Source organism: Microcaecilia unicolor, chromosome 3 (assembly GCF_901765095.1).
Source record: "Microcaecilia unicolor chromosome 3, aMicUni1.1, whole genome shotgun sequence".
In the NCBI taxonomy this organism is placed as follows: Eukaryota; Metazoa; Chordata; class Amphibia; order Gymnophiona; family Siphonopidae; genus Microcaecilia; species Microcaecilia unicolor.
The window spans coordinates 377,368,701-377,384,777 of record NC_044033.1 but is presented as its reverse complement, the minus strand read 5'-3'; the positions used below and the strand labels follow the sequence as shown (position 1 = coordinate 377,384,777).

Below are 16,077 nucleotides of genomic sequence, written 5' to 3'. Positions count from 1 at the left end.
TTGCGCCACCCATATTTAATGGGTGCCACTGTGCATGAGCCCCTTAGTCAAATTTCTGGAGTACACCACACCAGCTGAGTTTCTTTTGAACCTTTATCCTGAATAAAGAATCCAGTAACATTTTTTTCTGGTTTGAGTTCAAGAGAGATGTTCAAATATTCCAGTTCAGGAAAAAATATAGTCAGGTTGTTTCTCTGGGTATTCACTTCAGAAAGCACTTGCAGCAGGGACCTTGTAAAAGATGCATTTTATTCTTTCTTTTCTCTCTGAATGGCAGGCTTAAGTATGACACGTTCATTCCATATTAAGCACTTGGGGGGGGGGGGGGGGGCAATTCTATAACAGAGCACCTGTGTCTGCCTATTGTATAAAGGAAAGTAGGGTCTGCTTTCCTTTTATAGAATACTAGTGTAATAGGTGATTATTCTTGCCTATAATTTAGGCACAAGCACTTATGTCAGCCATAAAGCTGGTGTAAATGTTCATTCCTAAATGTTAGAGACACGCAGATAACTGCCGCCACTTTATCCAGACTCCTATATATACACCTATATGTGAATTATCCACTGTGTAAGATGCACAAGTATTTACAGAACAGCACTTAGGTGGATATTTGGCATTTGCGTGCATATATGCTCTTCTATAAATTTAAATGTATAATTGGCGCATAAATGTTAGCACCTCATCCTATAGAATTACGTCCTTGATGACTGCAATGAAGTTTGTGAATAGTGGAGTGATGAAAATATATGGTTGAATAGTTGCCTGAAAGTGAGTACATTTCATGCTTTGGCGTGAGTACCATGGCCTTGCACAGTAAAGAAGAATGAAACTGATCCCTTGCCAGAAACACTTGTATAATGTTGCTGCTTACTCACAGTATATCTGTATCTTCTCTTTCCCTCCTTCTTCATTCTTTCAGATCCTGGTTTTATTTCAGCGTGCGAGGAGGTATGCCAGGAAAACTGATCAAAATCAACATCATGAATATGAACAAGCAGACTAAGCTCTATTCCCAGGGTATGGCTCCTTTAGTCCGGACTCTCCCCATGAAATCCCGGTGGGAGCGTATCCGAGACAGGCCCGTCTTTGAGGTACCTTCTTTGCACTTTTAATTTTTTGTGGCTACATTGTTAGCTTTGAAACTCTTGGATTTATTAAACAGAATTCCCTTTAGCAGGGCATCATTAAGGGAGGCACATATCCACTGTTAGGGTGGCAGGGAAAATGGAACTAAGGAATTTCATTAAAGGCATGTTTCATGTTTTGAAAACTGTCTTCCCCACAACCCGGCCTCAGCCAGTTCCATTCTGATGTAACTGTAACAGCATTTTTTTTTTCTCATTCACAAGCGTATTGATGTATATTAATGTATTTAATCATTTTTCGAGTTCCATGAAGAAAAATTGGCTTGGGAAACTGATGTGCCTTGGGGAAGGGGTTAGGTAGTAAATATAGCACATGATGGGTGTCGATGTAAGGGTGTTGTGTAGTACTGTAGTCTTACTTAACTCTTAAAAAAAAAAATCTGTTGTTCACTACATTGTTTTTTCTAGAGAGACTTTTTTTTCTGGCACAGTAGTTTAGAAGAATTACTCTTGCAAGCAAAGCTTGCATTTTTAAAAGGCTTATAGCTGCAGCAGAAGAAATGTATGCTAAACTGGGGTTTTAGGCTGATGGAGGATCAATATGAGCTCAGTGTAGTTGCCACCCAACTGACCCACCAAAAAATCTGTAGGCTATCCCTTTCTCCCTTTCGTCTTGGTGATGCATGCTCCTTAGCGTCAGCAACAGGAGGAATTTCAGAGATCTGTGGGTTGTGACCATCTACCAGACGGTGGAGATAGAGAGCGCTGAACTGAATTTTCTTATAGGACGGAATGCTCCTTGGTCAGTCAGTATTCTCTGTCTCCAGCAAGGGGATGGATGATCTTTCACGAGCTCCTGGCCTCATCTGATTACAGCTCCTGTTCTGGGTTTCATAGTTAAGTAGAACTATGGAGTGTGTGACTGAGCGGTGCCACCTTTAGGGGATACACCTGGTCACCCCAGGTCCCTCCCCCACCCTTCTGCCATCTCCTGCCCTTCTCCATTCTCCTTCCTCTGTGCTTTGGGACTTCATCTTCTTTAAAAAAAAAAAAAAAGCTATGTCTTTAGGCATTCTGCTTTAAGCCCACAACTGGCTTCAGGAGAGATACTGGTGTCCCCAGTATCAGGGCTGTTGGAGGAGAGGATGGCTGTGTGTCTCTGATTGCAGTGGGACACAGGTAGGACTTCTGATGGTGCGCTGGGGTGAGTGTTCCCTTTTTTTTTTAATATGCTGTGCTGCTTTTCGCGGTTTTGCTTTCAGTTTCTCAGGGTTGGCTGCAGGGATGTTTACATGCTGCTTCTGCGGTTGGATGTGGCATGCAGCGGCAGCTTTTTCCCCGGCCGATGGTGCAGGCTTGCATTGGAGTCCCAAGACAGCACTTGTGAAAGGCCTCACTTGTTTCCCTTTCGAGGGAAGTGCAGGGTAGTTTTTCCTCATGGTGCTAGCAGGGCTTTGGCGGCCATCTTGCTAGTTCATGAACTGGGGCTGGCAGGACTTGACTATTTTTCACCCATCTCTATTTTTGGCGCTTCTCTCCTTTGTGCAGCTGACCTGGGGGGGGGGGGGGGGGGTCACCTGTGGTGGCTTTTTCCCTTGTTTCTTTGGCTCCAGGGCTTAAAATAAAAAACACAGGCAAGGGAACCTGCTGGGTTGCTTCTGACTTCCTGCCTCTTTGCCTGGCTCCTGACTACTCGCAGTGGGGACAGGGGTGGTTGGGCTCTGCTGAGGGGTCACTGTCCCTCCTTTGCTACCTCATTCTACAAGGCAGTTTGTTTGCCCAAAAGTGACTTAGTTGGTGGCAGCAGTCCCCAGCAGACCATGGTGCCTGGGGTGAGTTCCTGCTTTTACTTATGGTTCCAGGGTTTGTTCTCTGCATTTCTGGAGCCAGCATCTGGCGTCAGAGAAGTGCACCAGGGATGTTAGGTCATTTGTTAGGCCCTAGTTCGTGTAATGCACTTTTGTTTGGGGGAGCTTGGAATCACCTTACTGTTTTTTGTCAGGGTTGGTTGCTAAAAAACAAAACAAAAACATAAGGAAAAGGCTCGCAAGCAGGTTTTCTGCCTCCATAAATACAATTTAAGCTCCCTGGCAGTATTCCCTCACTTCCTTTGTGGAGTCTCCTTTGGTTCCCAAACTCTTTTTTTATTGACGGGGCATCCTCCTATGGAATGGGGAATACACTTAAGCTTGGGACTGTTGACTCTGTTTCTGTGTGAATTTTGTTTTTGGGGGCCAGTGCACTGTTTCCAGATCTACCGTGGTCTCCCAGGTACTCCTGGCGCCTCAGTGTTGCCATGCTGGACTTTTCTTCAAGTGCAGTGTTTGCAGTGCTTTAGGAACACAATAGTCTATTCTGGAAGGTAGCTGGCTTTCAACCTGCAGGTCCCCTGGTTCCAAGCTGGTTTGTGCTGAGGATCTCTTGGGATATATTTTACCTCACTTTCCCACATTTCTTGTCTTGACAAGGCAGTTCATTGCATGACTGGGGGCAGCTGACACCACGCTGTAGTGCGTTAAGGTAACAGTGTTGGTTTTCCACTGCAGCTCTGCTCTCTGGTGTTGCACTCTGACATGGGCTGATCCTCTTTCATACCAGCCCCAGCCATCGCTCTTTGAGCGGCAGTCTTCTGTTGCACTTTTGGCGCCTTTTTCATTGTATTGGTCAATTGGCGATCTCTTGGAGCTGCTTCAGTATACAGGCATAACTTATTGGTTAAAGTCTCCACTTGAGAGTGCACAAGAGATCCAGAAGTGGCTGGATCAGATCCTACTGCAGCTTACCATGCATTCTCCGAGGACAAGCAGGCTGCTTGTTCTCACTGATGGGGTGACGTCCACGGCAGCCCCTCCAATCGGAAACTTCTCTAGCAAAGTCCTTTGCTAGTCCTCGCGCGCCCGCGCGCACCGCGCATGCGCGGCCGTCTTCCCGCCCGAAACCGGCTCGAGCCGGCCAGTCTTCTTTTGTCCGCACTCGGTACGGTCGTGTTTCGCCGTGTCGAGCCCCGGAAAGTCGACCTCGCGCGTCCAAATTTATTTTTGACGTGTTTTTTCTTCGGAAAAAGTCTTTAAAGTGTCGGGAAGTGCTTCGGAAACCCCCGGGTTTCAGACCACCCCTTCCCGTACTTCCAGCTTTTTGCCCCCGATAAGTTTTCTTTCGTCGTCGGGGTAGGCCTCTTTTCGGCCTCGGTCGAGATTTTCTCCCTTCTAAATTTTTTGGTGCTCTTTTTCCGTCATTTCGGATTTTGATTTCGCCGGCGTGATTTTTCCGCCCATGACATCGAAGCCTTCCAGCGGCTTCAAGAAGTGCACCCAGTGCGCCCGGGTAATCTCGCTCACTGATAGACACTCGTCGTGTCTTCAGTGTCTGGGGGCCGAGCACCGCCCTCAGAACTGTAGTCTGTGTTCCCTGCTTCAAAGGCGGACTCAGGTAGCGAGATTAGCCCAGTGGAACGTGTTGTTCTCGGGCTCTTCGTCGGCATCGGCACCGGGATCTTCAAGTGCATCGACGTCGTCAGCGTCCAGACCATCTTCCTCGGCCGCCACTGTATCGAGTGCATCGAGGCATCGGGCCTCTGCATCGGTGCCAAGGTATCGGGCGACTGCATCGACGTCGGTGGTACCGGGACCTCGTCTGCTGATGTCGTCGGACGGTGGTGCATCGTCAGGAGTGCAGGTGAGGGCTGTCCATTCCCCTGCTGGTGGCGGTGAGCCTTCGGGTGGGTCTCCTCCTACCCTGAGGGCTCCTGCGGTACAGCCCCCCCGAGACCGACCTCCTTCGGCCTCGGCCCCGAGGAAGCGACGGCTGGATTCTACGTCCTCCTCGTCGGTGCCGGGGAGCTCCGGTGACATGCTTCGGAAGAAGTCGAAGAAGCATCGACACCAGTTACCTCCCCGCATTGGCACCGAGAGCTCTGGGTCGCCGAGGGAGTCGGAACCCAGCAGGCATCGGCACCGAGAGGACCGCTCACCCTCTGTTCAGGAGGTGTCGATGCGCTCCACTCTGGACAGCCCGGAACAGCCTCCTCGCCCGGAACAGATTCTGACGTCGACGCCTGCATCGACCTCTTTGCCTTTCTCTGCAGCCGCTCTGAAAGAGAGCCTCCGGGCCGTTCTCCCAGAGATTCTGGGAGAGCTGTTGCGCCCTTCCCCTCCGGTACCGGCGGTGCTTGCGCCTCCGGTACCGTCGAGCGTGGCGCCGGCTGGCCCATCGCCCGGGGTGAGGTCCCCGACGTCGACTGCGGCCACCTCCCAGGAGGGCTCCCCGACTACGTCGGCGGAGGGAGCTTCGCCGATGCGGGCGAGGGAGTCTACCTCTCGATGCCCCCATCGTGGATGTGGCTCCACGGAGTCGAGCCGGGCGAGGTTGCAGACACAGGTTCGTGAACTTGTGTCTGACACCGAGGGTGAGGCCTCGTGGGAGGAAGAGGAAGACCCCAGATATTTCTCGGACGAGGAGTCTGAGGGTCTTCCTTCTGATCCTACTCCCTCTCCTGAAAGGCAGCTTTCTCCTCCTGAGAGTCTGTCTTTCGCTTCCTTTGTCCGGGAGATGTCTACGGCCATCCCCTTCCCGGTGGTTGTGGAGGACGAGCCCAGGGCTGAAATGTTTGAGCTCCTGGACTATCCTTCTCCACCTAAGGAAGCGTCCACTGTTCCCTTGCACCATGTCCTAAAAAAGACATTGCTTGCGAACTGGACCAAGCCACTAAGTAATCCCCACATTCCCAAGAAGATCGAGTCCCAGTACCGGATCCATGGGGACCAAGAGCTGATGCGCACCCAGTTGCCTCATGACTCTGGAGTTGTGGATTTGGCCCTAAAGAAGGCTAAGAGTTCTAGGGAGCATGCTTCGGCGCCCCCGGGCAAAGACCCTAGAACCTTAGACTCCTTTGGGAGGAAGGCCTACCATTCTTCTATGCTCGTGGCCAAAATTCAGTCGTACCAGCTCTACACGAGCATACATATGCGGAACAATGTGTGGCAGTTGGCGGGCTTGGTTGATGCTCTTCCCCCTGAGCAGGCCAAGCCTTTTCAGGAGGTGGTCAGGCAGCTGAAGGCGTGCAGAAAATTCCTGGCCAGAGGGGTGTATGACACCTTTGATGTTGCGTCCAGGGCCGCTGCTCAAGGTGTGGTGATGCGCAGGCTCTCATGGCTGCGTGCCGCCGACCTGGAGAATAGACTCCAGCAGCGGATTGCGGACTCGCCTTGCCGTGCGGATAACATTTTTGGAGAGAAGGTCGAACAGGTGGTAGAGCATCTCCACCAGCGGGACACCGCATTCGACAAGTTCTCCCGCCGGCAGCCTTCAGCATCTACCTCTACAGGTAGAAGATTTTTTTGGGGAAGGAAGACTGTTCCCTATGCTTCTGGTAAGCGTAGGTACAATCCTCCTTCTCGACAGCCTGCGGCCCAGGCTAAGCCCCAGCGCGCTCGCTCTCGTCAGCAGCGTGCGCCTCAGCAAGGCCCCGCGGCTCCCCAGCAAAAGCAAGGGGCGAGCTTTTGACTGGCTCCAGCAGAGCATAGCCGACATCCAAGTGTCAGTGCCGGGCGACCTGCCAGTCGGGGGGAGGTTGAAAGCTTTTCACCAAAGGTGGCCTCTCATAACCTCCGACCAGTGGGTTCTTCAAATAGTCCGGCAAGGATACACCCTCAATTTGGCCTCAAAACCTCCAAATTGTCCACCGGGAGCTCAGTCTTACAGCTTCCAGCACAGGCAGGTACTTGCAGAGGAACTCTCCGCCCTTCTCAGCGCCAATGCGGTCGAGCCCGTGCCATCCGGGCAAGAAGGGCTGGGATTCTATTCCAGGTACTTCCTTGTGGAAAAGAAAACAGGGGGGATGCGTCCCATCCTAGACCTAAGGGCCCTGAACAAATATCTCGTAAAAGAAAAGTTCAGGATGCTTTCCCTGGGCACCCTTCTCCCCATGATTCAGCAAAACGATTGGCTATGCTCTCTGGACTTGAAGGATGCCTACACACACATCCCGATACTGCCAGCTCACAGACAGTATCTGCGATTTCAGTTGGGCACACGCCACTTCCAGTACTGTGTGCTACCCTTTGGGCTCGCCTCTGCGCCCAGGGTGTTCACAAAGTGCCTAGCTGTGGTAGCAGCGGCACTTCGCAGGCTGGGGGTGCACGTGTTCCCATATCTCGACGATTGGCTGGTGAAGAACACATCCGAGGCAGGAGCCCTGCAGTCCATGCAGATGACTATTCGCCTCCTGGAGCTACTGGGGTTTGTGATAAATTATCCAAAGTCCCATCTTCTCCCAGTGCAGAAACTAGAATTCATAGGAGCTCTGCTGGATTCTCGGACGGCTCGCGCCTATCTCCCAGAGACGAGGGCCAGCAACTTGTTGTCCCTCGTCTCGCGGGTGCGAGCGTCCCAGCAGATCACAGCTCGGCAGATGTTGAGATTGCTGGGCCACATGGCCTCCACAGTTCATGTGACTCCCATGGCCCGTCTTCACATGAGATCTGCTCAATGGACCCTAGCCTCCCAGTGGTATCAGGCTGCTGGGGGTCTAGAAGACGTGATCCACCTGTCCACGAGTTTTCTCGAATCCCTGTATTGGTGGACAATCTGGTCCAATTTGACTCTGGGACGTCCTTTCCAAATTCCTCAGCCACAAAAAGTGCTGACAACGGATGCGTCTCTCCTGGGATGGGGAGCTCATGTCGATGGGCTTCACACCCAAGGAAGCTGGTTCCTCCAGGAACGCGGTCTACAGATCAATCTCCTGGAGTTGCGAGCGATCTGGAACGCTCTGAAGGCTTTCAGAGATCGGCTGTCCCATCAAATTATCCAAATTCAGACAGACAACCAGGTTGCCATGTACTATGTCAACAAGCAGGGGGGCACCGGATCTCGCCCCCTGTGTCAGGAAGCCGTCAGCATGTGGCTCTGGGCTCGCCGTCTGGGCATGGTGCTCCAAGCCACATATCTGGTAGGCGTAAACAACAGTCTGGCCGACAGACTGAGCCGGATTATGCAACCTCACGAGTGGTTGCTCAACTCCAGAGTGGTGCGCCAGATCTTCCAAGCGTGGGGCACCCCCTTGGTGGATCTCTTCGCATCTCGAGTGAACCACAAAGTCCCTCAGTTCTGTTCCAGGCTTCAGGCCCCCGGCAGACTGGCATCGGATGCCTTCCTCCTGGATTGGGGGGAGGGCCTGCTGTATGCTTATCCTCCCATTCCTCTGGTGGGGAAGACTTTGTTGAAACTCAAGCAAGACCGAGGCACCATGATTCTGATTGCTCCTTTTTGGCCGCGTCAGATCTGGTTCCCTCTTCTTCTGGAGTTATCCTCAGAAGAACCGTGGAGATTGGAGTGTTTTCCGACCCTCATCACGCAGGACAAAGGGGCTCTTCTGCATCCCAGCCTCCGGTCCCTGGCTCTCACGGCCTGGATGTTGAGAGCGTAGACTTTGCCTCTTTGGGTCTGTCAGAGGGTGTCTCCCGCGTCTTGCTTGCTTCCAGGAAAGATTCCACTAAGAGGAGTTACTTCTTTCTGTGGAGGAGGTTTGCCGTCTGGTGTGACAGCAAGGCCCTAGCTCCTCGCTCTTGTCCTACACAGACCCTGCTTGAATTCCTTCTGCACTTGTCTGAGTCTGGTCTTAAGACCAACTCTGTAAGAGTTCACCTTAGCGCAATCAGTGCATACCATTACCATGTGGAAGGTAAGCCGATCTCAGGACAGCCTTTAGTTGTTCGCTTCATGAGAGGTTTGCTTTTGTCAAAGCCCCCTGTCAAGCCTCCTACAGTGTCATGGGATCTCAATGTCGTTCTCACCCAGCTGATGAAACCTCCTTTTGAGCCACTGAATTCCTGCCATCTGAAGTACTTGACCTGGAAGGTCATTTTCTTGGTGGCAGTTACTTCAGCTCGTAGAGTCAGTGAGCTTCAGGCCCTGGTAGCCCAGGCCCCTTACACCAAATTTCATCATAACAGAGTAGTCCTCCGCACTCACCCTAAGTTCTTGCCAAAGGTCGTGTCGGAGTTCCATCTGAACCAGTCAGTTGTCTTGCCAACATTCTTTCCCCGTCCTCATTCCTGCCCTGCTGAACGTCAGCTGCACACATTGGACTGCAAGAGAGCATTGGCCTTCTATCTGGAGCGGACACAGCCCCACAGACAGTCCGCCCAATTGTTTGTTTCTTTTGATCCCAATAGGAGGGGAGTGGCTGTAGGGAAACGCACCATATCCAATTGGCTAGCAGATTGCATTTCCTTCACTTACGCCCAGGCGGGGCTGGCTCTTGAGGGTCATGTCACGGCTCATAATGTTAGAGCCATGGCTGCGTCGGTAGCCCACTTGAAGTCAGCCTCCATTGAAGAAATTTGCAAAGCTGCGACGTGGTCATCTGTCCACACATTCACATCTCATTACTGCCTGCAGCAGGATACCCGACGCGACAGTCGGTTCGGGCAGTCAGTTCTTCAGAACCTGTTTGGGCTTTAGGATCCAACTCCACCCCCCGAGGGCCCTGTTTGTTCTGTTCCAGGCTGCACTCTCAGTTAGTTGGTAAATTTTTTAGGTCAATCTCAGTTATGTCCTCGCCGTTGCAAGGCCCAATTGACCATGGTTGTTGTTTTGAGTGAGCCTGGGGGCTAGGGATACCCCATCAGTGAGAACAAGCAGCCTGCTTGTCCTCGGAGAAAGCGAATGCTACATACCTGTAGAAGGTATTCTCCGAGGACAGCAGGCTGATTGTTCTGACAAACCCGCCCGCCTCCCCTTTGGAGTTGTGTCTTCCCTTGAAGTGTATTGTCTTGCTACATACTGGACTGGCCGGCTCGAGCCGGTTTCGGGCGGGAAGACGGCCGCGCATGCGCGCGAGGACTAGCAAAGGACTTTGCTAGAGAAGTTTCCGATTGGAGGGGCTGCCGTGGACGTCACCCCATCAGTGAGAACAATCAGTCTGCTGTCCTCGGAGAATACCTTCTACAGGTATGTAGCATTCGCTTTGTGCACAATGGCATAACCATCCATATTCTACTACGATCATGTTCTGGCTCTCAGCCCCACTATTTAGCTCCAATGCACAGCCATTCCAGCCTGTTCTAGTGCACAGTCACACCAGCAAATTCTTGCACTCTTCGCAGGCAGGTTGCTCTGGCTTAGGCTTGGACAATTCCTGTGGCTTCTAAGTCACATTTGCCAAGCTACCTTGTTGAGGTAATCTTTTCTTTGGAGAAGATCTAGAGCAGTTGGTTAGGTCCTAGGGAATCCCAAGTCTCAGGGCTCACCACTCACTCGTCTTGGGTTTCATGAGGCCAACTTCTACAGGTCAGGCAATCTGACTTTCTGGATTCCCATTTCATCAAGTCAAGCCTTTCATGTTGTCGGGAAGCCCTCAACTTTGAATTCCTGGTCTGCCAGTGCCTCTTGCACCTTCCCACAGTGTGATGTGTGATCTGTGTGCTCTCCTTGGGTTTCATAATAGTAACATAGTAGATGACGGCAGAAAAAGACCTGCACGGTCCATCTAGTCTGCCCAACAAGATAAACTCATATGTGCTACTTTTTGTGGATACCTTACCTTGATTTGGATCTGCCATTTTCAGGGCACAGACTGTAGAAGTCTGCCCAGCACTAGCCCCGCCTCCCAATCACAAGCCCTGCCTCCCACCACCGGCGCTGCCACTCAATCTCGGCTAAGCTTCTGAGGATCCATTCCTTCTGTACAGGATTCGTTTATGTTTATCCTATGCATGTTTGAATTCCGTTACCGTTTTCATCTCCACCACCTCCCGCGGGAGGGCATTCCAAGTATCCATCACTCTCTCCATGAAAAAATACTTCCTGACATTTTTCTTGAGTCTGCCCCCCTTCAATCTCATTCCATGTCCTCTAGTTCTACCGCCTTCCCATCTACGGAAAAGGTTCGTTTGCGGATTAATACCTTTCAAATATTTCAACGTCTGTATCATATCACCCCTGTTTCTCTTTTCCTCCAGGGTATACATGTTCTAATCAGCAAGTCTGTCCTCATACGTCTTGTAACGCAAATCTCATACCATTCTCGTAGCTTTTCTTTGCACCGCTTCAATTCTTTTTACATCCTTAGCAAGATACGGCCTCCAAAACTGAACACAATACTCCAGGTGGGGCCTCACCAACGACTTATACAGGGGCATTAAAACCTCTTTTCCTTGTCATCAGCAGCAGATGAATCCATTAACTGATGGGTTGTATCCGCCTACCAGCAGGTGGAGATAGAGAACACTGAAAAGACACAGTGACCTTGGACGGCTAGCCCCTTCTGCCTTCAGTATATCTCTGTCTCCCAGCAGGTGTGGATGTCACTGGATCAGCTCCTGGATTTCTGCCTGGGGTGGCTCCTGTGCTTTGCCAGTAGAGCGGGGGTGTTGTGGCTGGTGGTGCCCATTTTGAAGGCATACTTGGTTTTGTTCCCTGTCCCTGCCTTACCCCATCCCTCTCCTCCCAGAGTCCCTCTTTTGCTTCCTGCCTCCAACTTTCCTCACAGTGTAAAAAAAAAAAAAAAAAAAAGGCGCGCTTATTCAGCGTTGCTGTTCTGAGGCTTTCTACAGAGATTCTGGTTAAGTGAAGCTTGACTGGAGCTCGTTGACTCGGTCTTCTGAGGTGAGAGTGGTGCCCAGCTTCTCTGGGGAGATTCCCGCGGACAGCATTCTGTGCGGGGTAAGTTTTGGCGCGAAGTCGCCATTTCTTTCTATATTTCCGTCCAGTTGGGCGATGGCCGCTGAAGGAGTTAAGCGCTGCTCCTGCTGTGGTAAACGCGGGTCAGCAGCGGGGCTTTGCAGTACATGCTCCTTAGATGCTTGTGTTAGTACGGGCATGGCGAGCGGTGATTCTTCCCGCTCGATGGAGCTGGCAGCGGGCGCCATTTTGGAAGCGCCGAGTGACTCGACCCTCACTGTTGTGGAGGAGTCTGAGGGCAGGGGGACGCCTCGTTCTGAGGCTGCTAGAGGAGCTCCTTCCTCCGCTTCTCCTAATTCGGGGGCGGAGGGCCAGGGTGAGTTTTTCTCCCCTGAATTTGTGCTGCTGATGCATAAGGCCTTTATGTTAAAAAGGGCTGTGCCGGAGGCGTCTGACACTATGTTGCGGACTGGATTCCCTCCAGGTTTTGATAGCCTTTATGATCTGGTCAGAGCTTTGGCTAAGCAGATGTCTGTGGAGGTTTCTGCCCGCCGCCTTCTTTGGCTGCAGCATTGGGCGGCTGACATGGCGTCTAAGCAAAGGCTGGTGAGGTTACCCTTTCGGGGCCTTCTGTTATTTGGAGGGGAATTGGAGAAGATTGTTAAAGACCTAGGGTACTCTAAGTCCCAACGGTTTCCTGAGGATAGGCCGAGGCCTTCTTCCAAAAGTCCTGTATTCCCTTTTCTTCCAGGCCACGTTTCCGTGAAGCTCGCAGGTATTGCTCGGGGCACTCTGCTGGGTTTTTTCAACGTGCCCGTTTTCAGCAGAGGAACTCCGGAGTTCAGGGGCGTCCTCCACAATGACAGGACGCCGGTCCACTCGTTGATTCCTGCAGTAGGGGGTCATCTTTCCCTCTTCCTTGAGGAGTAGACCAAGATTTCTTCAGATCAGTGGGTCCTGGACCTGATCAGAGAAGGTTACCGATTGGAATTCAGTGCCCCGGTGAGAGACGCTTTTATGGAGTCCCGATGCGTCACTGCCATCAAATGGCCGGCTGTAGAGGAGACCTTGCAAGTCTTGCTGCAGCTCGGAGTGGTGATTCTGGTGCTTCCCGCTGAACGCGGCTGCGGTTGCTACTCTATTTATTTTGTGGTCCCTCGAAAAGGCGGGTCTTTCAAACCAATCATCGACTTACGAAGGGTCAACGAGGCTCTAAGAGTGCGACACTTTCGCATGGAAACCCTGCGCTCCATCATTGCGGCGGTACAGCCAGGAGAGTTTCTCACGTCTCTGGACCTCAAGGAAGCTTACTTACACATTCCTATTTGGCGTCCGCATCAGCGGTTTCTCCGGTTTACGGTTTTGGGCCAACATTTCCAGTTTCGGGCCTTGCCTTTCAGCCTAGCCACAGCTCCCCATACCTTTTCCAAGGTGATGGTGGTGGTAGCTGCCTTTCTCAGGTGAGAGGGTATCAGAGTTCACCTGTATCTCGACGACTGGCTCATCAGGGCGGATTCGGCAGACGAGAGCTGACTCGCCACGACCAGAGTTATAACGGTTCTTCAGACTCTGAGCTGGGTGATCAATTTGCCCAAACATCACCAGACCCCCTCTCAATCTCTCGAGTATTTGGGGGTCTGGTTCGACACGGGTTCGGCTTTCTCCCCGACCACAGGCGATGCAAGCTTCAGAATCAGGTCCGTCTGCTCCTGCGGATGCCTCCTCGCCCTCGAGCTTGGGACTTTGTTCAGCTCCTGGGGTTGATGACGGCCACCATGGAGGTGGTTCTCTGGGCAAGAGCTCACGTGAGACCGCTGCAGATTGCTCTGCTTCAGCAATGGTCTCCGATCTCCCAGGAATACCAACACAGACTAACGTGGCTCCCTGCAGCCCGGCACAGTATGGATTGGTGGCTCTCCGACAGGATGCTGCGACAGGGAATGCTGCTGGCGCTTCCTCTTGGTGCCTGGTGATAACGGATGCCGGCCTTTCGGGCTGGGGAGCTCATTGCCAGGGAAGCTATGCTCAGGGTCAGTGGACACCCGTGGAAGCGGGGCGGTCCATCAATCGCTTGGAATTGAGAGCGATATTCCAGGCTCTTCTGGCCTTCCACAAGACTCTGGAGGGGCTTCCTGTCCAAGATCTGTCAGACAACATGACAGCGGTGGCCTACATCAATCGTCAGGGCTGCACGCAGTGCAGGGCCCTGGCCGTGGAGGCTGCTCAGATTTTCCACTGGGCCGAGCTCCACTTGCATGTGCTGACCACAGCTCACATAGAAGGTCAGAGCAACGTGCAAGCCGATTTCATCAGCAGACATCTAATTGACCCAGCAGAATGGGAACTGGCAGAAGAAGTTTTTCTTCAGATTTGTGCCAAATGGGGGACTCCCGGATTGGATCTAATGGCGTCAAGTGCAAATGCCAAAGTCCCTCGCTTTTTCAGCAGAAGGAGAGATCCTTGCTCGGTGGGGTTGGATGCACTGGCTCAACCCTGCCCTTGGGCCCTCCTGTATGTGTTCCCTCCTTGGCCCTTGATAGGGCGAGTCCTCCGGATTCAACTGCACCGAGGATTGGTGATTGTCATCGCTCCGGATTGGCCAAGCCGTCCGTGGTACGCGGATCTCCGTCAGATGCTGGTGGAGGCTCCACTTCCTTTGCCTCTGGTGCCAAACCTGTTGGTTCAGGGTCCGGTGACTATGGAGGATCCCTGCTGATTTGGTCTTACGGCCTGGTTCTTTAAAGGGCGCAATGGAGAGACAAGGGCTACTCTAACAAAGTCATTTCCACTCTCTTACAGGCCCGCAAGAGATCTACCTCCGGCTTATGCTTGGATCTGGCGCAAGTTTGAGGCGTGGTGTGCTTCAAAAGCGATCACACCCGCGCGGGCTACAGTCTCGCCGGTACTGGATTTTTTGCAGGACGGTTTACAAAAAGGCGTGGCTTACAATTCCCTTCAGGTTCAAGTGGCAGCGTTGGCATGCTTCTGAGGGAAAGTCTCTGGCTTGTCCCTTGCTGCTCATCCGGACATTGTCCGATTTCTCAAAGGGGCGCTTCGGCTCCGTCCTCCCGTGCGGTCGCCGTGTCCGGCCTGGAACCTGGGGCTGCTGTTGAAGTGCCTTCAGCGTTCGCCTTTTGAGCCGCTTAGGCAAGCTTCTGAGAAGGATGTGACTCTCAAGACAGTCTTTTTGGTGGCCATGACATCGGTTAGACACATATCTGAGCTTCAGGCGCTTTCCTGTTGGGATCCTTTCCTACAGTTCTCAGAGTCCGGGGTAATGGTACGTACAGTGCCTTCCTTTGTCCCTAAGGTGGTTTCAGCGTTTCACCTGAACCAGCCTATTTTTCTACCTTCCTTTTCTAGGGAGGACTTTCCGGAGTCCTTTGGGCAATTGCGTGTTTTGGATGTCTGCAGGGCTCTGTTGCAGTATCTCCAGATGTCAAATGACTTCAGGACTTCTGATCATCTTTTTGTATTGTTGACAGGTCCTCGACGCGGGTGTACGACATCTAAGGCCACTATAGCCCGTTGGCTCAGGGAAGTCATTTTTTCTGCCTGTCTGCTTTCAGGACGGTCTCCACCTGAAGCGTTTAAAGCGAATTCCACGAGAGCGATTTCCTCCTCGTGGGCTGAAATGGGTGTCCTTTCTCTTCACGAGATTTGTCGTGCAGCTACTTGGGCTTCTCAGCTCTCGTTTGTACGGCATTACAGACTGGATGTTGCAGCGAAGTAGGACGCGCATTTTGGTGCGCAGGTGCTTGCTCGTGGAGTTGCCTGTTCCCACCCTATGTAGGGAGTGCTTTTGTACATCCCATCAGTTAATGGATTCATCTGGTGCTGATGACAAGGAAGGGAAAGTTAGGTTCTTACCTTGGTAATTTTCTTTTTTTAAAATTTTTTTATTTACAACCATTTAAATTTTTACAAGCGATAAAACAATTTGCTGGAAATACAGAGAAAATAATATGTAGGAATTATTTCAGTCAGGTAATTCTATTCTCTTCCTTAGACCACTAAATAGGGAGAGTGAAACAAGATAAGGAGCTCAATTAAACAGTAAACAGAGAAAAAAAAGCCGTGGTATTAACCTGATTATCCCCAGATATTACTCGTCTAATTCATTATTCCACATTGATCATCTAGTTGGCTTCTTCAAGGCCAATACGATGTATAGTCAAATCATTTCATTGAAAAAACATACTTATTGTCCAATATTAGTTAGAAATAATACATCTGATTACATTCTTTCTCTTTTAAAAATCAGAAGTTATTTAACAATACGTATACTTGTCTCTAATTCAAATCCCACTGATTAAAGTAATCCCAGTTTTCACAGGCTTCACTCCTTTTAAAGTAATAATTTGAG

General features: G+C 51.4%; 1 protein-coding gene across 1 annotated transcript in view; it reads left to right on the top strand.

Annotated features, from left to right (window-relative positions):
* Positions 1-16,077, top strand: part of AGBL5 (ATP/GTP binding protein like 5) — a 557,199-nt gene that overhangs the window by 36,083 nt on the left and 505,039 nt on the right. The window contains 1 exon segment of the mRNA XM_030198622.1: positions 923-1,094. Coding sequence (XP_030054482.1) covers positions 923-1,094 — 172 coding nt within the window.